The sequence below is a fragment of the Ambystoma mexicanum genome, chromosome 6p, assembly GCF_040938575.1.
Source record: "Ambystoma mexicanum isolate Mex_15411 chromosome 6p, UKY_AmexF1_1, whole genome shotgun sequence".
Lineage (NCBI taxonomy): Eukaryota > Metazoa > Chordata > Amphibia > Caudata > Ambystomatidae > Ambystoma > Ambystoma mexicanum.
In genome coordinates this window covers 865554991-865576756 of record NC_090935.1, presented here as the reverse complement: position 1 = coordinate 865576756, position 21766 = coordinate 865554991, and the positions used below count along the sequence as shown (strand labels likewise).

The 21766-nt window shown below is 44.8% G+C and overlaps 1 protein-coding gene across 1 annotated transcript in view; it reads left to right on the top strand.

Moving 5' to 3' along the window:
• The window catches only part of PJA2 (praja ring finger ubiquitin ligase 2), a 578273-nt gene that overhangs the window by 138704 nt on the left and 417803 nt on the right, over nucleotides 1-21766 (top strand). The window contains exon 2 of the mRNA XM_069625483.1: nucleotides 11354-11554. Within this exon, the coding sequence (XP_069481584.1) occupies nucleotides 11356-11554 (199 nt within the window). The 5' untranslated portion in view covers nucleotides 11354-11355. The remainder of the gene's footprint in view (nucleotides 1-11353; nucleotides 11555-21766) is intronic.

Sequence of the window (21766 nt, the reverse complement as noted above, 5' to 3'; positions counted from 1 at the left end):
AGCGCCAGGATCGTGGAGGATCTTGCCATATCTGAGGAGATCGATCCGATGTCTCTAATTGTGTTGAAAAGTCGGGTGAGGGGTCCCAGTAGTTGCGTTCGGAATATTTTGTAGTAGGCATTTCCGAAGCCGTCTGGACCCGGGGTCTTGTTCCTTGGTAGTGAAGAGATGGCCTCATTGATTTCTTGAGCTGTGAATGGCCTCCCCAGGATTCCTACGTCCTTGTCCGAGATTTGGGGTAGATTAGTAGTCAGTAGGTAGGATTTTTGGTCTGTCGCGTTTAGGTTTGTTCCCTGTAGTAGCTCTTCATGGAATCGGACCATTATTTTTCTTTTCTCTTCCTCTTTTGTGATCTGATCTCCTTTTTCATTTCTTAAGGCAACTATATAGTTACGGGATTTCTGTTTGTTTAATTTGGCCGCTAGAAATGTATTTGCCTTGCCGCCGTGGACGTAGTATGATTGTTTTGTGTTCAGCAACGTCTGTGCCACCGCGTCCGCAGTGTGACTTTCTAGTTGGGCATGAACCTTCTTTAGTTCTCGCCAGGATTTCTGCGTTTGTCGGGCCTTGTGATTTTTCTCTGCATCTTTTAGGGCTAGTTCCATCCTCCGGGTTAGTATCGCTCGTTCCCTACAGTATACTGCTGCTTGTGCCATGAATTCTCCCCGGATTACGGCCTTCCCCGCATCCCAGACTGTTTTCCAGTCAACCTCACAGTTGTCGTTCTCTTTGAAATAGTTGTTTATGGTTTCCTCCATGTGTGCTCTATGCGCTAGGTCGCGCAGGATCAGGTCGTTGAGTCTCCACAGTGGGCGTTGCTTGTTTTCCTCTCTGTCTATTTCCAGGCTAACTAGTACTGGGGCGTGGTCTGTAATATATTGTGTTCCAATTTTCCACCTTAGTCACTTGGGGGATTAGAGTTGCCGACACCAGGATCATGTCTATTCTGGAGTATCCTCTGTTTACCCCAGAATGAGTGTATTCTCTCGTGTCTCCTTGGAAGAAGCGCCAGGTCTCGATTACTTCTAGCTCTCTGAGGAACTTTCCCAGCATCTGTCTGTTTCTCTGGTCGGGTGACGTAGGGGGCAGAGTTTTGTCGAGGTTAGGGTCCATTATGCAGTTCAAGTCCCCTCCTATGATTGTTTGGCCTTCACACCAGCTCCCTATTTTCAGTAGGAGATCAGTGATGTATCGGTCTTGTTTGTCGTCAGGAGCGTATATCGTCAGGATTGTGTAGGTCTTCCCTTTTATAGTTCCTTTGAATCCCAGGTATCTCCCTTCATTATCACTAATCTGTTGTTTTCGGAAGTTTAGTCCCTTAGCCAGCAGTATTGCGACCCCTTTTGTTTTCGAGCCGCTGGAGGCGAAGTGTTGTTGTGGGAATGCCTTGTTACGCATTCTTTTTTCGTCTGTTTTCAAGAGGTGGGTTTCTTGTAGGAGCACTACCTTTGCAGGCATCTTCTCGAGCCTGTTGAGAATCGCACATCGTTTCCCGGGGAGTTCAGCCCTTGTACATTTAGCGATGCGATCAGTGTATCTGCCATTTTTGTATGTAATTTGTTTGTTGCTTCTGTCTGTTGGCGTGTTTTGTTTCGGGTTAGTTTGAGGTGGCCCACCTGCTGTGGTCAGGTGTTTCCTCGGTTTCTCTTCCAGTTGCTTCTTTATTTAGTGTCTTCTTCAGGGTGTTTCGTTCGCGATATTTGAAGGGGCCTCCCAGTTTCTTTTCTCTGTTAGGTCTTTTTTTCCTCTCAGATGACCATTCCCATTGGTTAATTTGTCTGCTCAGTGCGCTATTTTGTGGGCTAGTTTCGGTTTGGCTTTGTTCTTCCTCAATTTAAGAAGGATGGAGAATCTTCTGCTAATTCATGGATGACTTTTTCTATGTATTGCCCAACTGGCTCTAGAATAGAACCACATAGTGAAATAATAGGTCTTCCTGGGGGATCCACACTGTTTTTATGCACTTTAGGTAGTGCATATATTGTAGGTATACGGCACTCTCTAGGAGTCAAAAAACATGCCTCTTCTGTCGTCAAAAAACCGGCCTCTATGCCATGAGTGCATAAATCTTGCAAAGAGGTTACCCGTAGGGTCAGTTCAGACTTTTTCATAGTGGTTTGTGTAGTTGATTAAGGCGTATACCATCTTTTCATATCCTTGTCTATCCATCACCACTATTCCTCAACCTTTGTCGGCATATTTAATGACTATATTTTTATTGCCGGCTAATGTTTTTAGAGCCCGATTTTTCTTCCGACGACAGATTTCATCTGTGTTGTGATGTCCTAGATCGATTCTAAATTTCGGATAGCGCTTTGAGGATTATCCTTTAAGAGGTGACAATCTCTGGAGGCACCTCATTTATTCCTGGTGTAAAAGAGGATTTAGGTCTAAAACCGGTTATGAACTGATTGGTTTTATCTGATTTTTTTCCATTTTAAAAAAAAGCCCTAGGTCTAATGGTCCTAAAGAACCTTCTTAGTTCAATTTCTAGGTTATTGGTGGAGTTATATGCAGTTGGCACAAAACTCGGCCCCTTCTTTAGAACACACTCTTTTGTCGGGGTTAGAGGATAGTTGGAAAAATGTGAACACTGCTCTTTCACTGTGTTATCCAGGATAACCCCCTTTGTCTCATGTGGAATGTTTGTCCCACTGGGGGCCCATTGCCTCTGTTTGGTGGATATCTGCCTCTTGATCCGCCACAACCTAAAGAATTCGGGCCTCTGTTATTGCTACCTTGCCCGCGGGCACGGTTTACCTGGATCACTGCCTGAGGAGCTTGTGTCAGTGTTGTGGGGCCTATTATGGAACCTGTAGTTCCAATTTGGTGCCTTATAATCTTTTGCCAAGTATGGATATATTTTCTCTGTTAAAGCGGCAATATCTGTTATGAGTTTGTGGGATTTCTTCAACGGGTTACATTTCTTAAACTCATCCCATTCTAGATTGATGGCATTCAATTGATTTTTTTGCTTCTGGTAGAGTACTGCTGGCCAAAAAGTTTGCTTCCTGAACCTCAAATTCTTGTCTTTGTTTTGTTGCTAGTCGTTCTGATGTATTAATCGTTAGCAACATCAGATCGCGGCTACACTGTCGAGATCTGGCTGAAGCAGATTTTATATTCTTCGTCTTCAAGGAAGACTGCTATAAGAACATGTATTTGTAACCCAAGTGGGATTGTTCTAGACTTCAAGTATTCGTTGAGTAAGTGTCCATGTAGTTCTGTACGGAACCCCTTCTTTTTGGCTCTTAGTAATGTTTCTGGTGTTATAAAATAATCTGTATATTCTGCTTGAGGCATGTCATCAAAAACAGTCGGGCCACTAATGGCTTCCTGAAACTGTGCCTCGTATAACTCAACGTATCCCCTTCAACCATGGCTCCAAACACACATGTGTTGGGGTGTCTGATCAGTGGAGACAGTGGTAGTCTGCCTATTTGATTCTATACAAAAACCCACAGGGTATTTTCAGAAAAGGACCACAACAGCCAAGGGCTGTACTAAGTGTAATATAACCCACAAAAAGAGTGGTCTAGCCTATCAACAGATTCTTAAAAGTGCCGGAGTGCTTATTTAAAACTGACTGTTAAATAATTATTTTACTAGAAAACCTTGAGTGCATTTGTTATTTGGATACTTGTATTTGTGAATTTCGATGCTACAGCTCACATTTACCCCACTTGAAATAAGTCTGGCTGCTTAGTCACACTACTAACTTGTGTAGTACATGCCTATACCAATAGGTGGGTTACCTAAATACAAAGAGGACAAAGATTGTGTAGTCTCCCACAGCGTCACTACACCAATGTTTGCCTAAGACTAATAAATATGTTTGGGTTAGAAGGTGTAGAATTCTACAGCTCATCCCCAAATAATCCAATAGAAGACCATCCAGCAGATGTAGGGAAAATGTTTATTTCCATGCAGCTTCAAAAATGGATGCAGAAACTCTTGCCCAGCCCAAACCGTGGCACTTGAGCTCAGACACCTTGGCTACAAAACCATTATATTAAAAAAAAGACAGTCACAAGGGGGGGTGCTCAGGGTTTTTAAACTATTTTAAGCAATGAGCCTAATACAAAAAGGCAGTATAATGCATTTAGTCTGTAACATTAACAATTGACTTCCTACTGGCACATCCTCTGCCTTGGAAGGCATGGCTTTACAGCACCATTTGAGACCTGTACAATTTCGCTTTGCATACTCTCATGACATCCACTGCCTTTAAGCCTGGTGAAAGCCTGCAGCAACGTATGCGCAGCCTTATGGGCTGTTGTGTGCATGCCAACCAATGTGCTCCGTCACCGTGCCATACCCCTAAACATGGCTGTGGATGCTGTCCTCTCGTACCATGTCGTGGCTTTGCTCTTTCCATGGCAGATGTACGTCCACGGCGAATGCAGAAATTATATGCCTCCTGCTTTGAGAAATGGCAGTGAATATTTTATTTGATACAGACGAAGAAAGAAAATGATGGTTCAAATAGAGACTGCCCTTACGGAGAAACTTTGAAAAGATTAAACCAGGCAATTGACGCCTAGACTAACAAATTCAAACAAATTGCAGTATTATGAGAGGAAACCAGGAGAAAATGAACCCATAGTTACTATCTCATGACACTAGAAGAACCAGCTACAAACTGTTTTGGGACATCACAAGGAATCATGTTGGGATGCCTTACTGGCAGGCTATCTTAGTTCAAATATTCAAAATAAAATGCATCTAAAACCCCATGCTGGAAGAAACAGCTGTGTCTAGTGTAGAAGAAATTGACAGAAAAGGAGAAGCCAGATTTAAGTGCATTAGATGTAAATCTACGAGAAGAGAATGTACCCATGAGAAAGCAGGCAGTCATGACAAAGAAAGACTGACAAATACAGAATAACGTAAACATCGAAGCAAATGTTTCTGATGTGGAATCGCTTAGCAAACGACGGGGAGTGTCCAGTATTGAGGGAGGTCAAGGGGGGAAGGGGCCCCAAATGTCACAGGATAGAGCATTTTGCAAAGGCATGCAGGGGTGTAGCCTTAACACAAGTAGAAGCTGATAGCAGAAGCACCAGTGAGTCAGACCAGCAACAACAAATACCAGTATAAATGCACATTTTTTTGAAAAAGCAAATATCCGTGAGTACAGAGGGTAGAAATGTAGGAAGGAAAGAAAAAAATTTAATAGTTGTTGGGAAACATATATGAATGTTGGCTGTCTCACGGTCAGATTTCACAATTATTTTGGAAGAGCTACACAAAGATCTTTGAAAGGATAAATCCGCCAAATTAAGTGGACAAAAGCCAAACCTTGAGGGTCTGAAGGCAAAGAGCTCAAGCTGATTGGATACATGAAAACAAAAATGTAATTTAGGGTGGGAAAATATGACAAATCAAAGGTATACCAGTGTCCTTGTGTGGATGGCTGCATTAAGCAGATCCAGGCATTAAACCAAACCCAAACGCAAAGAACAAGTCATTGCACTGACAGAAAGCAAAATAAATGCATACTAGAAAGATGCAATGAAGTAGTGGCCCTCTCAATAGGTATATTCAAGGGGTACAAGCTCAAAATCAATGAAAGAGCTATACTGGTAAAACTTATGTCGACCAGCTCAGTAACCGCTTGCGTGGAATTGCAAACTCTAATAAACTGCTGAAAGAATAAATCGAGACAGTAGAGCCCCATAGTCGTAACAAGAATGAATGGATTGAGCAAATTGACAGTGCGCTTCGACCTCTGGACTTTAAATCAAGAAGTAGTGAGAGATAACTTTACACTTATGAACATAGCCGAAATTATGCTTTCCCTAGAAGGGGCAAAAGTGTTTTCAAAGTTGGACATTGATTGCCTACCATCAAGTGAAATCATACTCTCGATCTGAGCAACTAACAGCACACATTACAATACAAAAGAATGCAGATTTAACTCTGCTCAGCAGCCTCATTGTTTCAGAGTCTAATAACTGATATTGCAAGGGATCAAGAAAATAACATAATCAAGATGGCATCCTGATTCGCAGAATCTCTGCAGAAGAACACGATGCAGTCTCAAAGTACTAAAAAAAAAAGTGGAAGCAACTGCGTTTCGCTTAAAAAAAAAAAAAAATAATAATAATAAAGTGTGACTTTAACAAAAAGAAACTAACCTTTGAGAGTAGTCCTTACTGGCAGAAGGGCACCAGAAGCCAAAAACCATTGTTTATGGGTGACTAGGAAAAGACTGGACTTCAATTTTAAACATAACAAGATTGCGTCCGACCAACGTCCCAGTTCACAAGCCTTCCTTTTCTCCTTTAATGTTTAAGATTTCCTAATACATTGGATCCTATTGTATGTGGCAAGGAATTAAACAATGCATGACTTTTTTTAAAGAGGTACGTTTTAGTTTCCCAATTATCTTCATAGTGTCTCTGCATACAAACAATAATTCAATTTCCTCTGGATAATGCCAAAAATCCATTCCCTCCAAAACATTAACACAAACTGATCAACTTTCTGTAATGGAGAAATATTGGTGTGTACATGGGCCGTGATTCACTTCTGTATGTATGTATGAGGAAGGTGTTTTAGTCCCTCTACACAACATAAGCCATTAGTAAATATGTTAAGAAACACAGGAAATCAAGCCATTGATTAGCAAGACTTTCATCAAAAATGCAGAAATGCAACTTTGAAATAACATATTCCAGGATGGCACATCAGTCAAGCAGACTGCTGGTTGAGATTGCCAGTAACGGAAGACAGCTATAGTGTGTATCTAAAGGAAGAATGTGTTGTGGCAATGGTAATTGACAGAGTGAACCAATCCAACAGAGCTCTAATTTCAGAGCAATTGCACCAAGAACTCGGAGGTGACAGTTATATGGAAAGTAATGGAACCCACAGAAAAGTTAGTTACTGGAGACAGGTAATTTCCCCCAAGAACTAGTTTCTGGAAGATATCTTTGAAGATGCACATTCATGAAGGAATATCTCTGAGCAAAGAAGTAATGAATCCTCAGAACGCGTTGGGAACAAGAATAAAACAACTGGACCCGGAAGGACACTCAGGAACTACATTGAACAGAAGGAGACTGAGGAAACGGCTGCAGATGGTGTTGAAAATTGAATGACAAGTAGGTTACTGTGCGCTATACAGAGGAGACGACCAATGATTGATGACTAGATCCTAACCTAGCACAAACCCAACATTGAAAAGTGAGCATTGGACCCAAGTAAGTGCCCCCTTCAAAGGGCCTATGGAGTACATGCCAGAAGAGGAAAGCGAAAGAAATCTCAACCAGATAAAATTCTCTTAATAAGTGTTTAGGAAACCCTATACATATCTGGTTGCAGATACCGAAGTCCGGTTTACATCAGAAGAGATGACGACTTTTCTTGAAAGGAATGGTATAGTGTGACCTTCTTATGCTTTATATCACCCACAAGGAAAGGGGCAAAAGCAAAGGATGAATGGTTACAAAAGGGTAAATATGAAGAAACAAAATAACACTTAAGACGAATCCAGGATGTGGCTAGAGCAAATACAGAAGACAAGAAAGGAAGTTTGTGATGCCAGTAACCGTAATGATGACTTAGGACAAGGGGATTGTGTATGTTGGCCCTTGTGTGGTAACTTTACATAATCACATTACAGAGCACATTTTCACATTTGTAAAGAAAGGAACTTAATGTGCAGATCACAGATAGGGGTGGGGAGTGGATATTAGAAAGCATGTTGCTGTTTCAAAAGAGAAAGAGGAGAACAGTCCACTCATCAGATCAAGCGAGGAGCTGACTGGGGATATCATGAACACAGATAATGAGGGCATACCACCAAGGATGGGTAATCAAGAGGCTGCAAAGAAGGAAGTCTGGACAGAAAGTAAACCTCGTCAGGAATAGGCCTGAAATAGCCACAATGTTTGATGGTGACTTATAAAACCTAGGAAGTGAAGAAGAGCTCTAATAATTTGCTGAGAATCTAGAAGACCACTCGGAGAGAAAATCTCCAGAAATGCACTAAGAGGATGTGTTGTATCAATTTATGCTTCTGAAAGGGGATGGATGGAGGGGGGGAGGGAGGGAGGGAGAGAGATTAAAATTAAATAAATAAAGGATGTCTAAATGTATAGGAAACTTCATCTCGGTGCAGACATCTTTATTACAATTGATCAGAGGCATGGTTTAACCTCAGTTTGCAGGTGTTCCTCTGCAGCTAGTGTAAAACTGAGGTTAGACTGAGCATTTTGAAGAGTTAAGACTGCCCTATGCTGTGGAATGCATTGCATCTAGTGCACTAGAGCATGCAGTGTGACATGTCCAAGCAAACAAGCATAAGGCTGTGCTGACTGAAATAATAGTTCAGTAACACCAGCCAATTAGTAAAGAGTGCTACTTCTCTGATTGAGAATTGGTGATGGGAGGCTGGTGTCACTGTAGAGATAGTGCTTTTCTGCTTGAAAGAGAATATATAACTTCTAACTAATGTCAGTGGGCTAAGGAGAACGTATCGAAGTGCATGCGATGAGGGGTTAGCCTGCCATGGTGTGTTTATTGGCCTAAACTCGAGCAGTCCTGTGTCTAGATTAATAATGGTGTGGCAAAGCCATATGGAAATAGGTGGGCCTGCAAGTTCTTGAGAACTGCCTGTGCGAGCTGGGCTTTCAAGATCCACAAGATAAATAAGCGAACATCCTGTCAGAACAAGGTCTTACCCAGAGAGTTAACTTACCCATACACAACAAAGGTAGGATAACTGTAACATCAACATTACTTCCATCACCCCTCAAGCCTGGACTGGCTACCACCTCGTGTCTTCAAACTAGCTACCATAAGGCCAACACCTAAATACACGCCAACCACCCCCCCCCCCCCCCAACAAGAAACAAAAAGAATATTACAGCGGATAAACTTATCCCCCTTATTCTTCCTACTCTTAACTTTCTACGGGACAGCATGGACCTGAGCATGCTAGTCAATGAGTACAATAAAAACATGACGACAACACTTGATTCCATCGCTCCTCTTAAAATGAGACAAAGCAAACCTAGAGCTCGCCTTCAAACCTGGTACACCCCCCATTTGAAAACCCTACGCTTGGAAAAAAGATTGTGAGGCCTCTAGGAGATTACTTCCATCCAAGGAAAATAGAACTAACCTCAATAATATATCATCTCTTTACAACAAAGAAATATGCTTGGCTAAACGAGAATCCTACAATAACTGAATCTCACAAGCTACCTCCAGCATGAAGGAACTATTAGTAATCTTTAAAAGAACTAGGAACACCTACAGATTCCTGCAGCAAAGACAAAACCTGGTGTTCTAACATCCAGCATGCTCTAGCCAATAAAGTTACCACCCTTCAGGACAAAATTACAACAAAAATAGGACCCCTAACTACCTTGACCCAACCCAACAATACCCCTGTGCCCTCTCACAACCCTTCAACCCACTTCAGCTTTTCCAAATTCTCTACTCTGGAAAAAGTCATACTATCACTCAAACCTTCAAACTGTCAGGGTGATCAATGTCCTCCCCAACCTATTAAGGATGCGGCGAGGGATCTGGCACTCTTTATATTGAAGCTTATTAATGCCTCGTTCACCTCGGGCTCCATCCCAAGTAACCTTAAAGATTCTTGGGTTCTCCCACTCCTTATAAAACAGACTCTAGACCCTATCATACCAACCAACTACCGGCCTATTACCCCAGAGCCATTTTTCCTCAAAATAATAGATAAGGTTGCATATATACAATATCAGAAGTACCTGGAATTCCACCACCTACTAAGAGCTCACCAATCAGGTTTCCGCCCACAACACGGAACGGAAACTGCACTAATTGACCTCAAGGCTCAAATGGATGAGCTCAGGGACAAGGGAAAATCTGCCCTACTTCTCCTTCTTGACCTCTCGGCTGCAATTGACCTTGTGGACCACAAGGACTTATGCAGCCATTTACACTCAGCTGTGAATTTTTCCAAGGAAGCCATAGTCTGGATCGAATCATTCTTAAGCAACAGGACTATGAGAGTCTTCTCACCCTCAGCAGCCGCAGACCCTATCCCGATCACTTGTGGAGTGCCCCAGGGATCTTGTGTCTCGCCCACCTTGTACAATATATTCACCACGCCCCTTTTCGAACATCTGGACCATCTTGGTATCAGCTACACTAACTATGCAGATGATACCCAGATTCTCCTACCACTTTCTGGGGATTATGGTAAGGATTTTGCCTTGGGGAACAGTCAACCTCATCCAGTCATGGATGGCAGCACACAGTCTATGCCTGAATGATGACAAAACCGAACTCCTCATTTGGCACCACCACTAATCACAAAAAACTAGGCCATGAATACACCTCCTTTACGATTGACTGCAACTCGCCCTGGGTGTAGCAAGGAGAGTACACATCTCTGAGATCAGGAGACCAAACAATTGGCTATCCACCAACAACAGAATCTGGCTAAAAACGGGCTCGCTCACCTACAAATGCCGAACAATGCTGCGTCTTGTTACCTTACCGAGAGATTCTGCAGAAAATTGTCACTCAGGCCCACTAGAACAGCTAACACCAACTGCCTTATTGTCCCAAGATTTAAGCTATCTAAGGTCGGGGGCAGCAGCTTTCCTGTCTAAGCCGCTCAGCTCTGGAACTCCCAGCCTCCATCCCTCTGTGCGGATCAATCATACATGAATTTCAGACACAACTGCATCAACTGGCTTAAAGTCAATGACTAGTAAAGCTCAGTCACCCACCTTATTGCACTGTAAATAGATTTTAGAGTTTTTGTTATCACAATGTCTGCACAGTGTTCTTTTTCTGTACTTCTTATGCTCTTTTTGTGTTATTATGTAATTGTATTTCACTATCTTTGACTTGTATACATGCCACCTGTAACCTAAGCTGAGTCTTCCTGTAACCACTGCGCCCTGATACCTCTGGGTCTGGCTTGCAATATAAATAAACAAACACAGCTGTTAGTCTAAAAATCTATTGACCATAAGTCTGTTTTGGAGTGAGTGAAGCATGAATGAAGCAGTACAAAATAACTCTCCACTATATATATGCACATATGGGTTTAATAAAAACGAAAAACAATCATGAAATTACAACTTCAATAAGGCAACGCAAGAAAAGTGGTATTGCTTTGTATTTAGCTTTACAACAAAGTCAATCGGGTTTGTACAGATAGTAATGCTGCCTTTTTTTAGCTGCTAATCTGTGCTGTTTAGCAACAAATATTTAACAGTGGTGATGGGATCATGAAGAGAACTTGGTTTTGAATTGGTTAATCCTTTTTTGTGCATGTTTTCATAATTTGATTTTCTTTGAATTACTGCATCTAATTCACTCAAGTTAATTTTCTTTACAGCTATGGGTCAGGAAGCAGGCAAGCCGGCCTGGCCCAAACCAGCAGGAGGCTATCAGACCATCACTGGGCGCAGGTATGGAAGAAGACATGCCTATGTCAGCTTTCGACCTTCTTTGGCCAATCCAGAGAGGACACCGAGCCAGCACAGCAGAGAATGTGAAGGACTTGAACTAGACGATGTTCAGAAGGAAAAACCCTTATGTGTGTGCCTTGTAATTAAGTACCTTACTGCGATCCATCGACTTTCCTTTGACCATAATAGGTTAACAAGACAAAACACTGTTAAGAGGGTAATTCGGAGACTGTACAGATAATGTGAAATTGATAAGGGGTGTGGACCTTGCACAGAGGTATTTGGCTAGTAACAAGACTTTGACAAGTTAGAGACCTAGTTCAAACACTGGTTACTGAATTGTGGTGTAAATGAATAGAAAGTAATTTGTTACAGGCAAACCAACAGCTTTTAAATCTGTGGTCTGCTGACGACTGATGGGATTAGGATAGGAAATTTGGTCAGTGTTTCAACTGAACTCTGAACAGAGTGCAGCAGCGATTCATAAAACATCTGAGTTATTGGGATGAGAGCTGGGTGGATGTGTGCAGCAACTATGCCTTAGTTTCTTCCCATGAGGAAGTCTGTGAGGGCTCATAGCACTGTGTCTCTCACTGTACGAAAATGCCACCCTAAAGGAGAGTATTCTGTTCTCAGGTTACTGATTCCTGTTGTGCATTGAGGTGGACTGTGGTGCCCCACAGGCCAAGATAGCCGAGATTTGTGTTTACAAATGGTTTAAATTAAAGAAGGGGTTTCTTCATCTTTTTTACTGCACAGGGATGCAACAACTAATATTTTGAATGGAAACTAAATTGTATTATTTAATAATTGAATAATCAGAGCTCAATTCAGAGCTATACTAAATTGAAGAAATACATAAGAGCAGACATATACTGTATGGAGGAAGCAAGTCCAATCCAAGGAGCCACATAATGAATACTGTTAATCGACAGAATAGCGTTTGACTTAAACAATACAAATTGATACTAGTGATAAAGGTTTGTAAGGAACAACGAATACAATATAGAAACCACGCATGATATTACTTCAAGAACTAAAATGAAACACTTTATTGAAGAGTGCAAACCATTGTCGTAGATAGGGGCACTAGAACAGTGAATCTAACTGTGCTGGGTACATGATCAAGCTTCCATGAGGGTCTGAGTGCGATTCCCTGCTGCAGTGTCAGGGGTGGGAAGAGGCAGTGCCCAACCGTCCTCACAGTAAGTGGGTGAAGGAATCTACGTTCCCTTGACACAATTGTGCGGGTTTAAATGGAAGTTGAGGTGAACTGTCCTGTTGCGTAATTAAATAACAAGTACTGTATATTCAAATGGATTGTGTCCTCCAACGTATTCCACATCTTTGACACGTACCGTCCACAGCTGTGCTGCTTTGGAAATTTTTTGGCAGAGGGCGTCCTGCGTCGTTGGCATCGGGTCGATGTTCCTTGTAGGCGACGTTATCGGATGTTATAAGTGGGACGCACGGTGCCCGTAGCCTCAGTTCTGTTTTTTCGGCAAACGTGTTTGCTTCGAGAACTCTGTACGCCTCGTGTTATCTACTTTGATAATGTCTTCTACTCCTACGTCCCGTCCCCTTTCCTCCATACTTATAGGACATCTCTCTGTCCTGTGGGACGGGACCGGAGCACTTTTGTAAAAAAATGTGTCCCTCCTCTTTCCTGCGCGGGGCCCGGCACGCGGCTGTAACCCCGCCCACCTTGGCTCCGCCCCGCGCATCGCCCATCAGTCCTTTTCTCGGCACGATCGGGGCCGGACGCACTTGCATCCTCAGATTTTCTTCCCTTTTTTCCCCTCTCTGGCTCTCGCTAGCGTTTGTTTACTAGTCTGTCTGTCTTTTAAACTAGATTTTCCAGACTGTTCATCGTGTCACCGTCGCTTCGCGAGGGCGGATCCCCATCCTCTTTGTTTAGAGTGTTTGAGTCCGGAACACCGTTGGGACTCCTGTTTTTACTGTGACTCTCTTTCGGTCCAGGCACTTCAACGTCGGTTGGAGCGGTGGGAGGAGGTGTTCGGACGGACTCCTCCTTCTCATTTTCAGGCGTTCATTGACGAGAATAAAAAACGCCCGGTAAGTTCTTTAATTTTCAGAGCACCCCGGCCGGGGGATACCTTCCCGGGTTCCTCTCGAGCTGGGAGGGTTTTTGATCGCTCTGTTACCGGGGTTCGCCCTGAGGTGCCTGTCGGGCCTAATAATTCTACTGGAGTTTTCTCCGAGGGTCTCCGTAAGGGGCCTGTGAGCACCGGAGTACGCTCCGAAGCCCCTCCTGTGGGGGCTGTTTGTAGAGCCAGTTCTACTGAGTTGTGGGGTACCAGAGCTTGCTCTGAGGCCGCTCTTTCGGCTTTCCTCAAAAACAAAACCGGGGTACGCCCCGAGGTCTTGGCTGGGCTTGAGGTTACCGAATGGATGTTCAAGGCCCGTGCTGATAAGGCTTCTACCGGGCCTGGGTCCGAGGTCCCTCAGACAGAGGCTAAGGAAACCAACAGTTCTGAGGGGCCGGGCAAGGCCCTGTCGGTGACAACGCACCGTTTCCGCTCTTGTGGTGACACCAGATCTGTTGAGGGGGCAAAGAAGAAAGTTTCTTCTTTTACCGGCAGTGCCGAGATTCTTCCTTCGAAGGCTCAGTTGGCGGTTAGTATGTCGCAGAAACATTCCAGGCGTCATAGCACCGGCTCTGCCGCGGTTCCTTACGTTAAGGCTAACATTAAGACCCATGATCCATCGACGGGGACCCCTGCCTCACTTCCTCACGTGCCGCAGTTCCCCTCAGATGAGGACAAAATGGCGGCCGTTCCTGCCACGACCACGGCGGCCATTTTAGGTACTACCCCTACAACTACGCCATTGGCCCCTGGTGTAGGATTCGGTCCTTCGGGTGAACCCAAAGTCCCTTGTGGGCATCCTTGCTGGCCGGTTTATGATTGGAACGCCCGGATGCCTCTTCTGCACAATGTATCGTTGCCTGCGGGGGTGGCTCCCTTGATTTATGTGGATATGTCGGCGGAGGGGCAGGTGTGGCACCCTTCCCCGTTACGGCACTGGATTTGTCCACTTCATGAGAGGCCTCCTCAGGTTCCGAAACAATCTCCTGAGGACGCTTTTTTCAGTAAATTTCAAGCGCTCATGCGCACCGAGCCCATGAGGGAATATTTCAAAGGGCTTTTCAAGGAGATATGTCCACCCGTGCCTCCGGCTCCGCCCGTTCTGACGGTGGTTCCGCCAGCGACTCCCTTGCCCGTGGTGCCTCCCCCTGCGCTTCCGCCTGTGCCACCATTGTCCCCAGTGGACAAGGCAGTGCCTGACACGGCTCAGCAGGATCCTGACCTGTCAGATGACCCTCAAGGCGATCAGGACAACGAGGACCTGCCCCGCTCTACCAGAGCTTTCCATGACCGGGTACTGGACATGATGAGCTTCTTAGATGTTCCGGTGCCCGAGGCACCTGCTCCGCAGGAGGGCGTGCTTTCTGGGGCGTTCACCTTGTCTCCTTTGGAGCGTACCAGCCTGTTCTTGCAGAAGGACGTTCTGGCCGAGGTCCAAAGAGTTTGGGAAAAGCCACACTCTGGACTTTTTGTCAATAAAAAAGAATGACACGAGGTACAGGCTACATTCCTGAGAAGTGGCCTTGTCGTCTTGTCCGCCTCCCTCCTCCACAGTGGTGGCTGTGGCGGCCACGTTGCAATCCAGACCTGCAGCATCCTCCTCCGTGACGGCTACTCAGGTCTTGGGAAAGGAGGACAAGCTCCTGGATTCCCTAGGGAGGAAATTCTATGCCAATTCGGCCTTGCAGCTCAGGCAGGCCAATGCAGAATTGATTTTGGCGGGAGCTAACATGCGGATGTGGAGAGGTCTGTCGGAGTTTGAGGAGCACATTCCGGTCGAGAAGCTGGAGGATTTCAGAGGAGGCCTTTCCGATGCCAGGGTCTTGGCCCAGGATCTCCTGGAGGCTGCGGCTCATCACGTAGACACCTCGGCTCGGGGTCTGATGCTTGGGGTTGATACCTCGCGGCAACCATGGCTACATGCCACTAAGTTCTCGAAGGAGGTGCAAGACAAGGTTCTGGACCTTCCATTTGATGGTAAGGAGCTTTTCACTCTTCTACTGATGTAGAACTCACCAAAACCAAAGACAGCACTCAGACGGCCAAATCATTGTCTGTTCTGGTCAATACTCCCTTCAAGGCTCAAAGGCCGTTGTCGAAAGGTCGACCTTCCTCTGGTTTTAGGGGCTTCCTCGACCGCAAAAATCGCAGAGTGGATACTCCTGCAGGGAACAACCGTCGTAGACAACAGTGTACGCGGTATTGCTCCCGCTCCTCAGCCTCCTCATCAGGTTCAGGTGGCACCGCCACCGATAAACCTGCCAAATGAGGGTTTTCCGCGCTCGCACGAGACCCCGGTGGGAGGACGCATTGCGTCTCATTGGGAGGCGTGGCAAGCCATCACAGAAGACAGATGGGTCTTGTCAGTCGCTCGAGCGGGATTCCGCTTACCTTTACCCCCGACCCCACCCCGCAACCCTCCTTTTCAGCTGTCGGGCTCACCCTCCCTCCAGGCCGAGGTTCAGAAACTTCTGCTCCTCAGAGCTGTGGAACCCGTTCTCCTTGGAGAGCGAGGGGAGGGCTTCTACTCCCGGCTGTTTACGGTGCCCAAACCCAACCAGGCTGGCCTGCGCACCATCCTAGACCTTTCCCAGTTCAATCTTACCCTACCCCAAGAGAAATTCAAGATGATCACGCCCGGCCAGATTCGCTCCTCGTTGCAGGCGGGGGATTGGCTCAGCGTGGTGGATCTTCAGGATGCGTACATGCATATCCTGATTTGGAACCCACACAGGAGATATTTCCGTTTCTCTTTGGGAGAGGAGCACTTCCAGTTTCGAGTTCTTGCTTTTGGCCTCAGTTCGGCGCTGCGTGTCTTCACGAAGATGATGTCGGTGATTGCGGCCTATCTTCGTCTCCAGGGTATCCATCTGTATCCCTATTTGAACAACTGGCTCCTACGCAGCCCTTGCCCGTTGGCAGCAGCGGGGAACCTCCAGTCTCTCCTTCAGCTCCTGTTCCATCTTGGGCTTTCAGTGAACTGGCGGAAATCCTCCATGACGGTCTCACAGGACCTGACTTTCCTGGGTTTTCGTTGGAACACGATAGACTGCCGAGTGTATCTGTGTCAAAGATGTGGAATACATTAGAGGAACATCAAGTCCAAAGAACGTTACCAGTTGGTAAGTAACTTGTTTTTATGTCCAACAGGTCAATTATCACAATCAAATGTGCAAAGTTCTGAGATTTATTAAAGTCAAGGGTGTGCTATAGAAAGAATACCAAAGTTCACAGCCAACACGTGTTTTGACCCTGACTGGGTCTTTTTCAAGGCTGCCTGGTACATCACATACAAAACAGGAGCAATCCATAATTTGAATAACTAGTGGCCACTGAAAAAAGTGAATCCCAGCGAGAACACAGATTCCAGGGAGTGACCGAAGAATATAAAAAAGCAGCGAGCAAATGAAAACATGATTTCACAAAGAATTACATTTATAACAGATTGGTTGAGATGACAATCAAAGTACACATATGTAGGGAAGGAAGTGGGAGGGAAAATGCAAAAAAGTATGTTTAGTACTGAATCGAAATAACAATCATTAGTAACCGGCACGTGCTGCACATCGGTAATACATTGTGCTGATTGGCTCTTTTTTGAGCCATACCACACGGTATTCCCTTTTACGCTGGTGCGTCCGGCGCGTGCCGGGTACTCTGTTCCCAGCGAGCGGTGTGTCAGCCCCTTAGCCAATGAGAAGGCTCGCAATGGGGCAATCCCCGCTCCAATCCTCCCCATGGCTGGAGGCTGCCTTCATCCATCGTCGGGGACTCAGGTAAGTTTTTTACATTTTTTCCCTCCCTCGCAAACTATCCCCTCCCCGCCCTCACAACCCCACTTACCTTCTTTTTTCTTTTTTTCTTGGGAGCGAACACACTGGAAACACTTCTGTTCCCAGTGCGTCCGCTCCCGATGGCCGCCACGGAAAGGGAAAACAAACTGTTTTCCCTTTCCCGGCGGCCATATATATTTTTTTTCCTGTTTCGAAACGTGGCAACATTTCAAAACGGAAAATAATGCCATTAGTATCTAACAGGCCGGGGTACTAATGGCTTTAAGATCCTCGGCGCTGGGTACCGCCCACAGAGATGTGGTTGGAGTGGCCTGCTTATGTGTTATAGGGCACCCCATCACACTCGCCTTGAGGTTAAGTTGGTTACTGGAAACCGATTATACTTCATCAGTGGGTGTGTTGTTTAGTTCTCGAGTTGCAGCAATCCCTGGGATTCTTTGGCTTGTCAACAGTGGGTTAATATTGCAGTGGAACTATCTGAACCTTTAGTTCTAGGACAATAGGGTAGTCCAGGGAGTATGTATTGAAGTTTGGGGGTGGGGGTATCTTAGAAACTGCTATTAAAATGCGCCAAAGAATCCCATTTCGGACAAATATCCCAGTGGCAAAGTGTAACGTTTCAAGTATCACAGTGGTAAATTAATAAACAGTAGCTTATATTCGTTGTACAATTTCACTGTGACAAATTGTCAACGTGGCAAATACCTTAGTATGAAAGTGTTCCAGTAACAATCAATGTGGGAAATATCAGTGGTGAAATATCCCAGTAGCACATTATCGCATTGGCAAATTATCAAAATGGAAAAATATTTTCGTTCAATAAAATGGCAGTGGCAAAGTATTCCAGGGTCCAAGTATTCCAGTGGTAAATCATTCACAGTGCTGTCCAATACCTTAATGCTGTCTGGTGAGGTCAAGGTAGAGTGTGTTGCAGAGCAGGGCTAGGGTGCCAGGCAAACAGGAAGCACCCTTAGCCTATGCAGTTCGCCGGCTGCCGGGCCACGGCTGCCCTAGGTTAACTCTAGAAATTGAACTTTCGGATGAGTGTGGGGGCATACTTTGGCCTTTATGAAGCCTGGAATTCACAAAGAGATTGCTGGAGAGGGGTTGGCAAGATGGTTGTTTGCAAAGCTAATTCCCTTTTTGGCAAACCCTTTAAAAAGAGAAGGAAAATATTCCAATCCAACTAACCATACAACCCTTGCTGTTTTAAAGCCCTAAAAACAGAGGGGGAAATTGAATTTCAAGTTAAAACTGATCAAAATATCTTTGGATGGGAAAACAAACTGCTCCTTATATTATATGTTATTTATAACATGCTTAATACCCAGAGGTTTCCAATCGCAGACCCGGGGATCGAACCTGTTGCTCCATGTCTTCCTGCTTCCAAGGCAAGCGTATTGCCCCTGAGCTATCCTCCTGAGAATTGTAATACTAATTTGCTCTCCAAATAAGACATACCTCTTGCCTTTTTGGCTCTGCATTTCAGGACTGGAGAGGGGATGGTCTGGTGACTTCCAGGGGCTAGACGAGTCCTGGATTTCACAAAGGGATTGTGGGAGAGGGGTGTGCAAGATGGTTGCTTGCAAAGTGAATTCCATTATAGTCAAAAGCTTAAAAATAGAAATATTACAATTCAACTAACAGTATCTTTGTTTTAAAGCCTAAAAAGGGGAGTGGGGAAGATGCTGATAACTTTGCCACTATTCTATGAAATTGCTTGAAATCATGCCAAAGAAATATTAAAATTATACATCAAACCACATTTAAAAAAATAATAATTGTGAAGTTTTGTTGAGGAGCCAAATTGTAGGGGGGTGGGTCCCAAATGTTACATTTCCCATTTTTGGTCTGACCGACAGGATAAACCACTGAATGGATTTGCCACAAACTTGTGTGAGATGCTGAAGCCTTGGCCAACTCACTGTCTTCATTTGGTTTTGGTGACAATCCACCGTTCAGCGTGTTTGAATATAGGAAATATTGTGTCAATTTAAAATTATTGGGGCATCACAGGATCTTCTCAAATTAGTATTCTAGATGTAGATAACCTTTGCGTATTGCATAGAATAGTTAAAGGCCTATCTGAGGTACGTTAATATTAACTTTTCATTGTCTAAAATTAAGTTTGAACTAGAGTGTTTGATAATGGGCCACTAACGTGTAACAGTTGACTTTGTCAAAGAGAAATGGAAAGGGGACTTTGTACATTTTGTATGTGCATGTCCATGTAGCAAAGTCAGTAAACATCTAGGCAGGATCCTAAGTCCTGTCGGTTCCATAATTAAGCAATACCGGTTCCTCAGGCTTCCCCGACTGGTAACGGACTGGGGCCTATGTTCTAGGACCTTAATACTCTTTCCAGGCGCTGTTACCGGCCAGTGAAGCTCTTCTGTTGAGCGCAATTAATTTTACGGGCTGTTGCGAGTGTGTGTGGTCGATTGTTATAGGCAAAGAAAGAAATTCTCATCTCACTTAACATGGACCCCATGGAAATGGAGTGCAGGCTTTTGTGCAGAGCTCCATTTTGATGGAGTATTGAGGCTCAGTTCTGCACAGAGGTGGTAAGTGTAGGCCAAGGAGAGTGAGGGCGGGGGGGAAGAGCAGATGGGGATGGCATGTGTTAGGGCGAGGGAGGGAAGATGGCAGAGGGCGTGAACAGCAGAGAGATTTCTCACAATGCAGGCATGGTTTAATAGATTCAGCCTGCATTTTGAGCTTTTGAATTGGCTGCCACACCCAGCCCAGGTGATTATTACAGTTCAGCCACAGGCGCCAAATGACCTAATGTTCTGCTAACATGATTTCTCCAATGCAAAGTTGCCTGACCATTGCCTCGATATTGCGACCTGATATGCACACTCCCCTTCCATCCTGAGAGAGCACCACCCGTTTCCGTATGTTGGAAAAGTGTCATATTTCTGTGTAGATTGGTTTAAAAACGCATGCATAAAATGCACAGAATATCTATCAAAATGATAGACCTAGAACTAAAGTCGTATACTCGTTGAATTTGGTGTATGGCTTCCACAGGAATCCATTAGCAACTATTTAACTTTCTTCGATTTAGAGGTGCAGTACAAGATCCTAGATTTATCCTTTGATGGCTTTGATCACTTGCATGTGTTTGTGGTCAAAGCTCTGACCCAGTGGAATCAGAGTACCCAAATGGCAACCTCTTTGGAGTTGTTTATGGAGGCTTCCCCTAATCCCTTATATGGAGTTTCAGTGGCAGGAGTTTTGCTCCTGCTCCTTTGGTGGTTTCTAACAGGAGAAGGCAGAATAGGACCACCTCTAGGATACCTTTCTCCCAGGCTGCTTCCGTTTAACACCATCTCCTCCACAGACGAGCACAAAAGATGAATTGGGAGTTTAGTCTTAGCTCTCACCTAGGTTTTCATGGTGCTGAAACTAAACCAGGCAGGCCTTCATTCCATTCTAGACCGCTCCCCAGTTCAACATTCACCTTCCCCCAGAAATATTTAAGATGCGATTACTCAGGCACATATTTTGTTGGCCCTTCACGAGGGGGATTACATCTACATGGTTCTTTTAAAAGATGTCTGCATCCAAATACTGATTTGGGAGCCACACTTCTGCTTTTTCTCCTTCGCAGTCAACAACATTCCATTCCAGTACAGTGTTCCTCCCATTGGATCCCATTGGATCCAGCTCTTGTTGCATGTTTTTTCCATAATGTTAGCAGCAGTCATTGTTAGGGAGAATTCTCTGTAAAGGCTCATTTCCCAAACCTAGTGAGTCCCCCAGCAGCTTTGCTGGATTTTTGGGGTTTATTTTTTTCTCCTGCTAAGAGTGAGACTCTTTTCCTCCCACTCATAGACAATATTTGAGGTGTTCCTTTGACTTTGTATGTGTTTTATGGGCTATGGGGTCCTTTACCCCATAGGGCTTCATGTGTTTTTGGTATGTGGGTTACACAGCACCCTCCGTGCCGTAACCCAGGGGTGTCATAGCGACCCCCAACCATAGACTCCATACCCTGGGACTGACGACTGTCTCCCAGGGCATGTAAAGTCACCATTGGCTTTACTAGTCTCAAATTGTGAACAGAACCAGTACAAACCATCATATTGTGGACGTACTGGTCGGGGCAATTCGATTGCCCCGGGGTCTGTTGTTCGAGGGGGCACTGTCCAGTTCCCCCCGACTGAGTTTTGGCTGGTGGCAGTGGATACTACTTTTTATATTCAACCGTGAATATATCCCTATGGGATTTTCCCATTGTTCGAGGCTACCACTTTTTAAAATAGCCTTGAACATACCGCCGGTTTATTAAATTAATATAAATTCACCGGTTGGGATTTTTTGCCGAAACTTGGTTCCAAAATGGCGTCTGTGTTCGCTTCTGTGACTCCAACCCAAGTCGAGCCCTTTTTTCCACTTTTTGTTGGGCTTTTCCACAGAAGCCTCCAAAAGT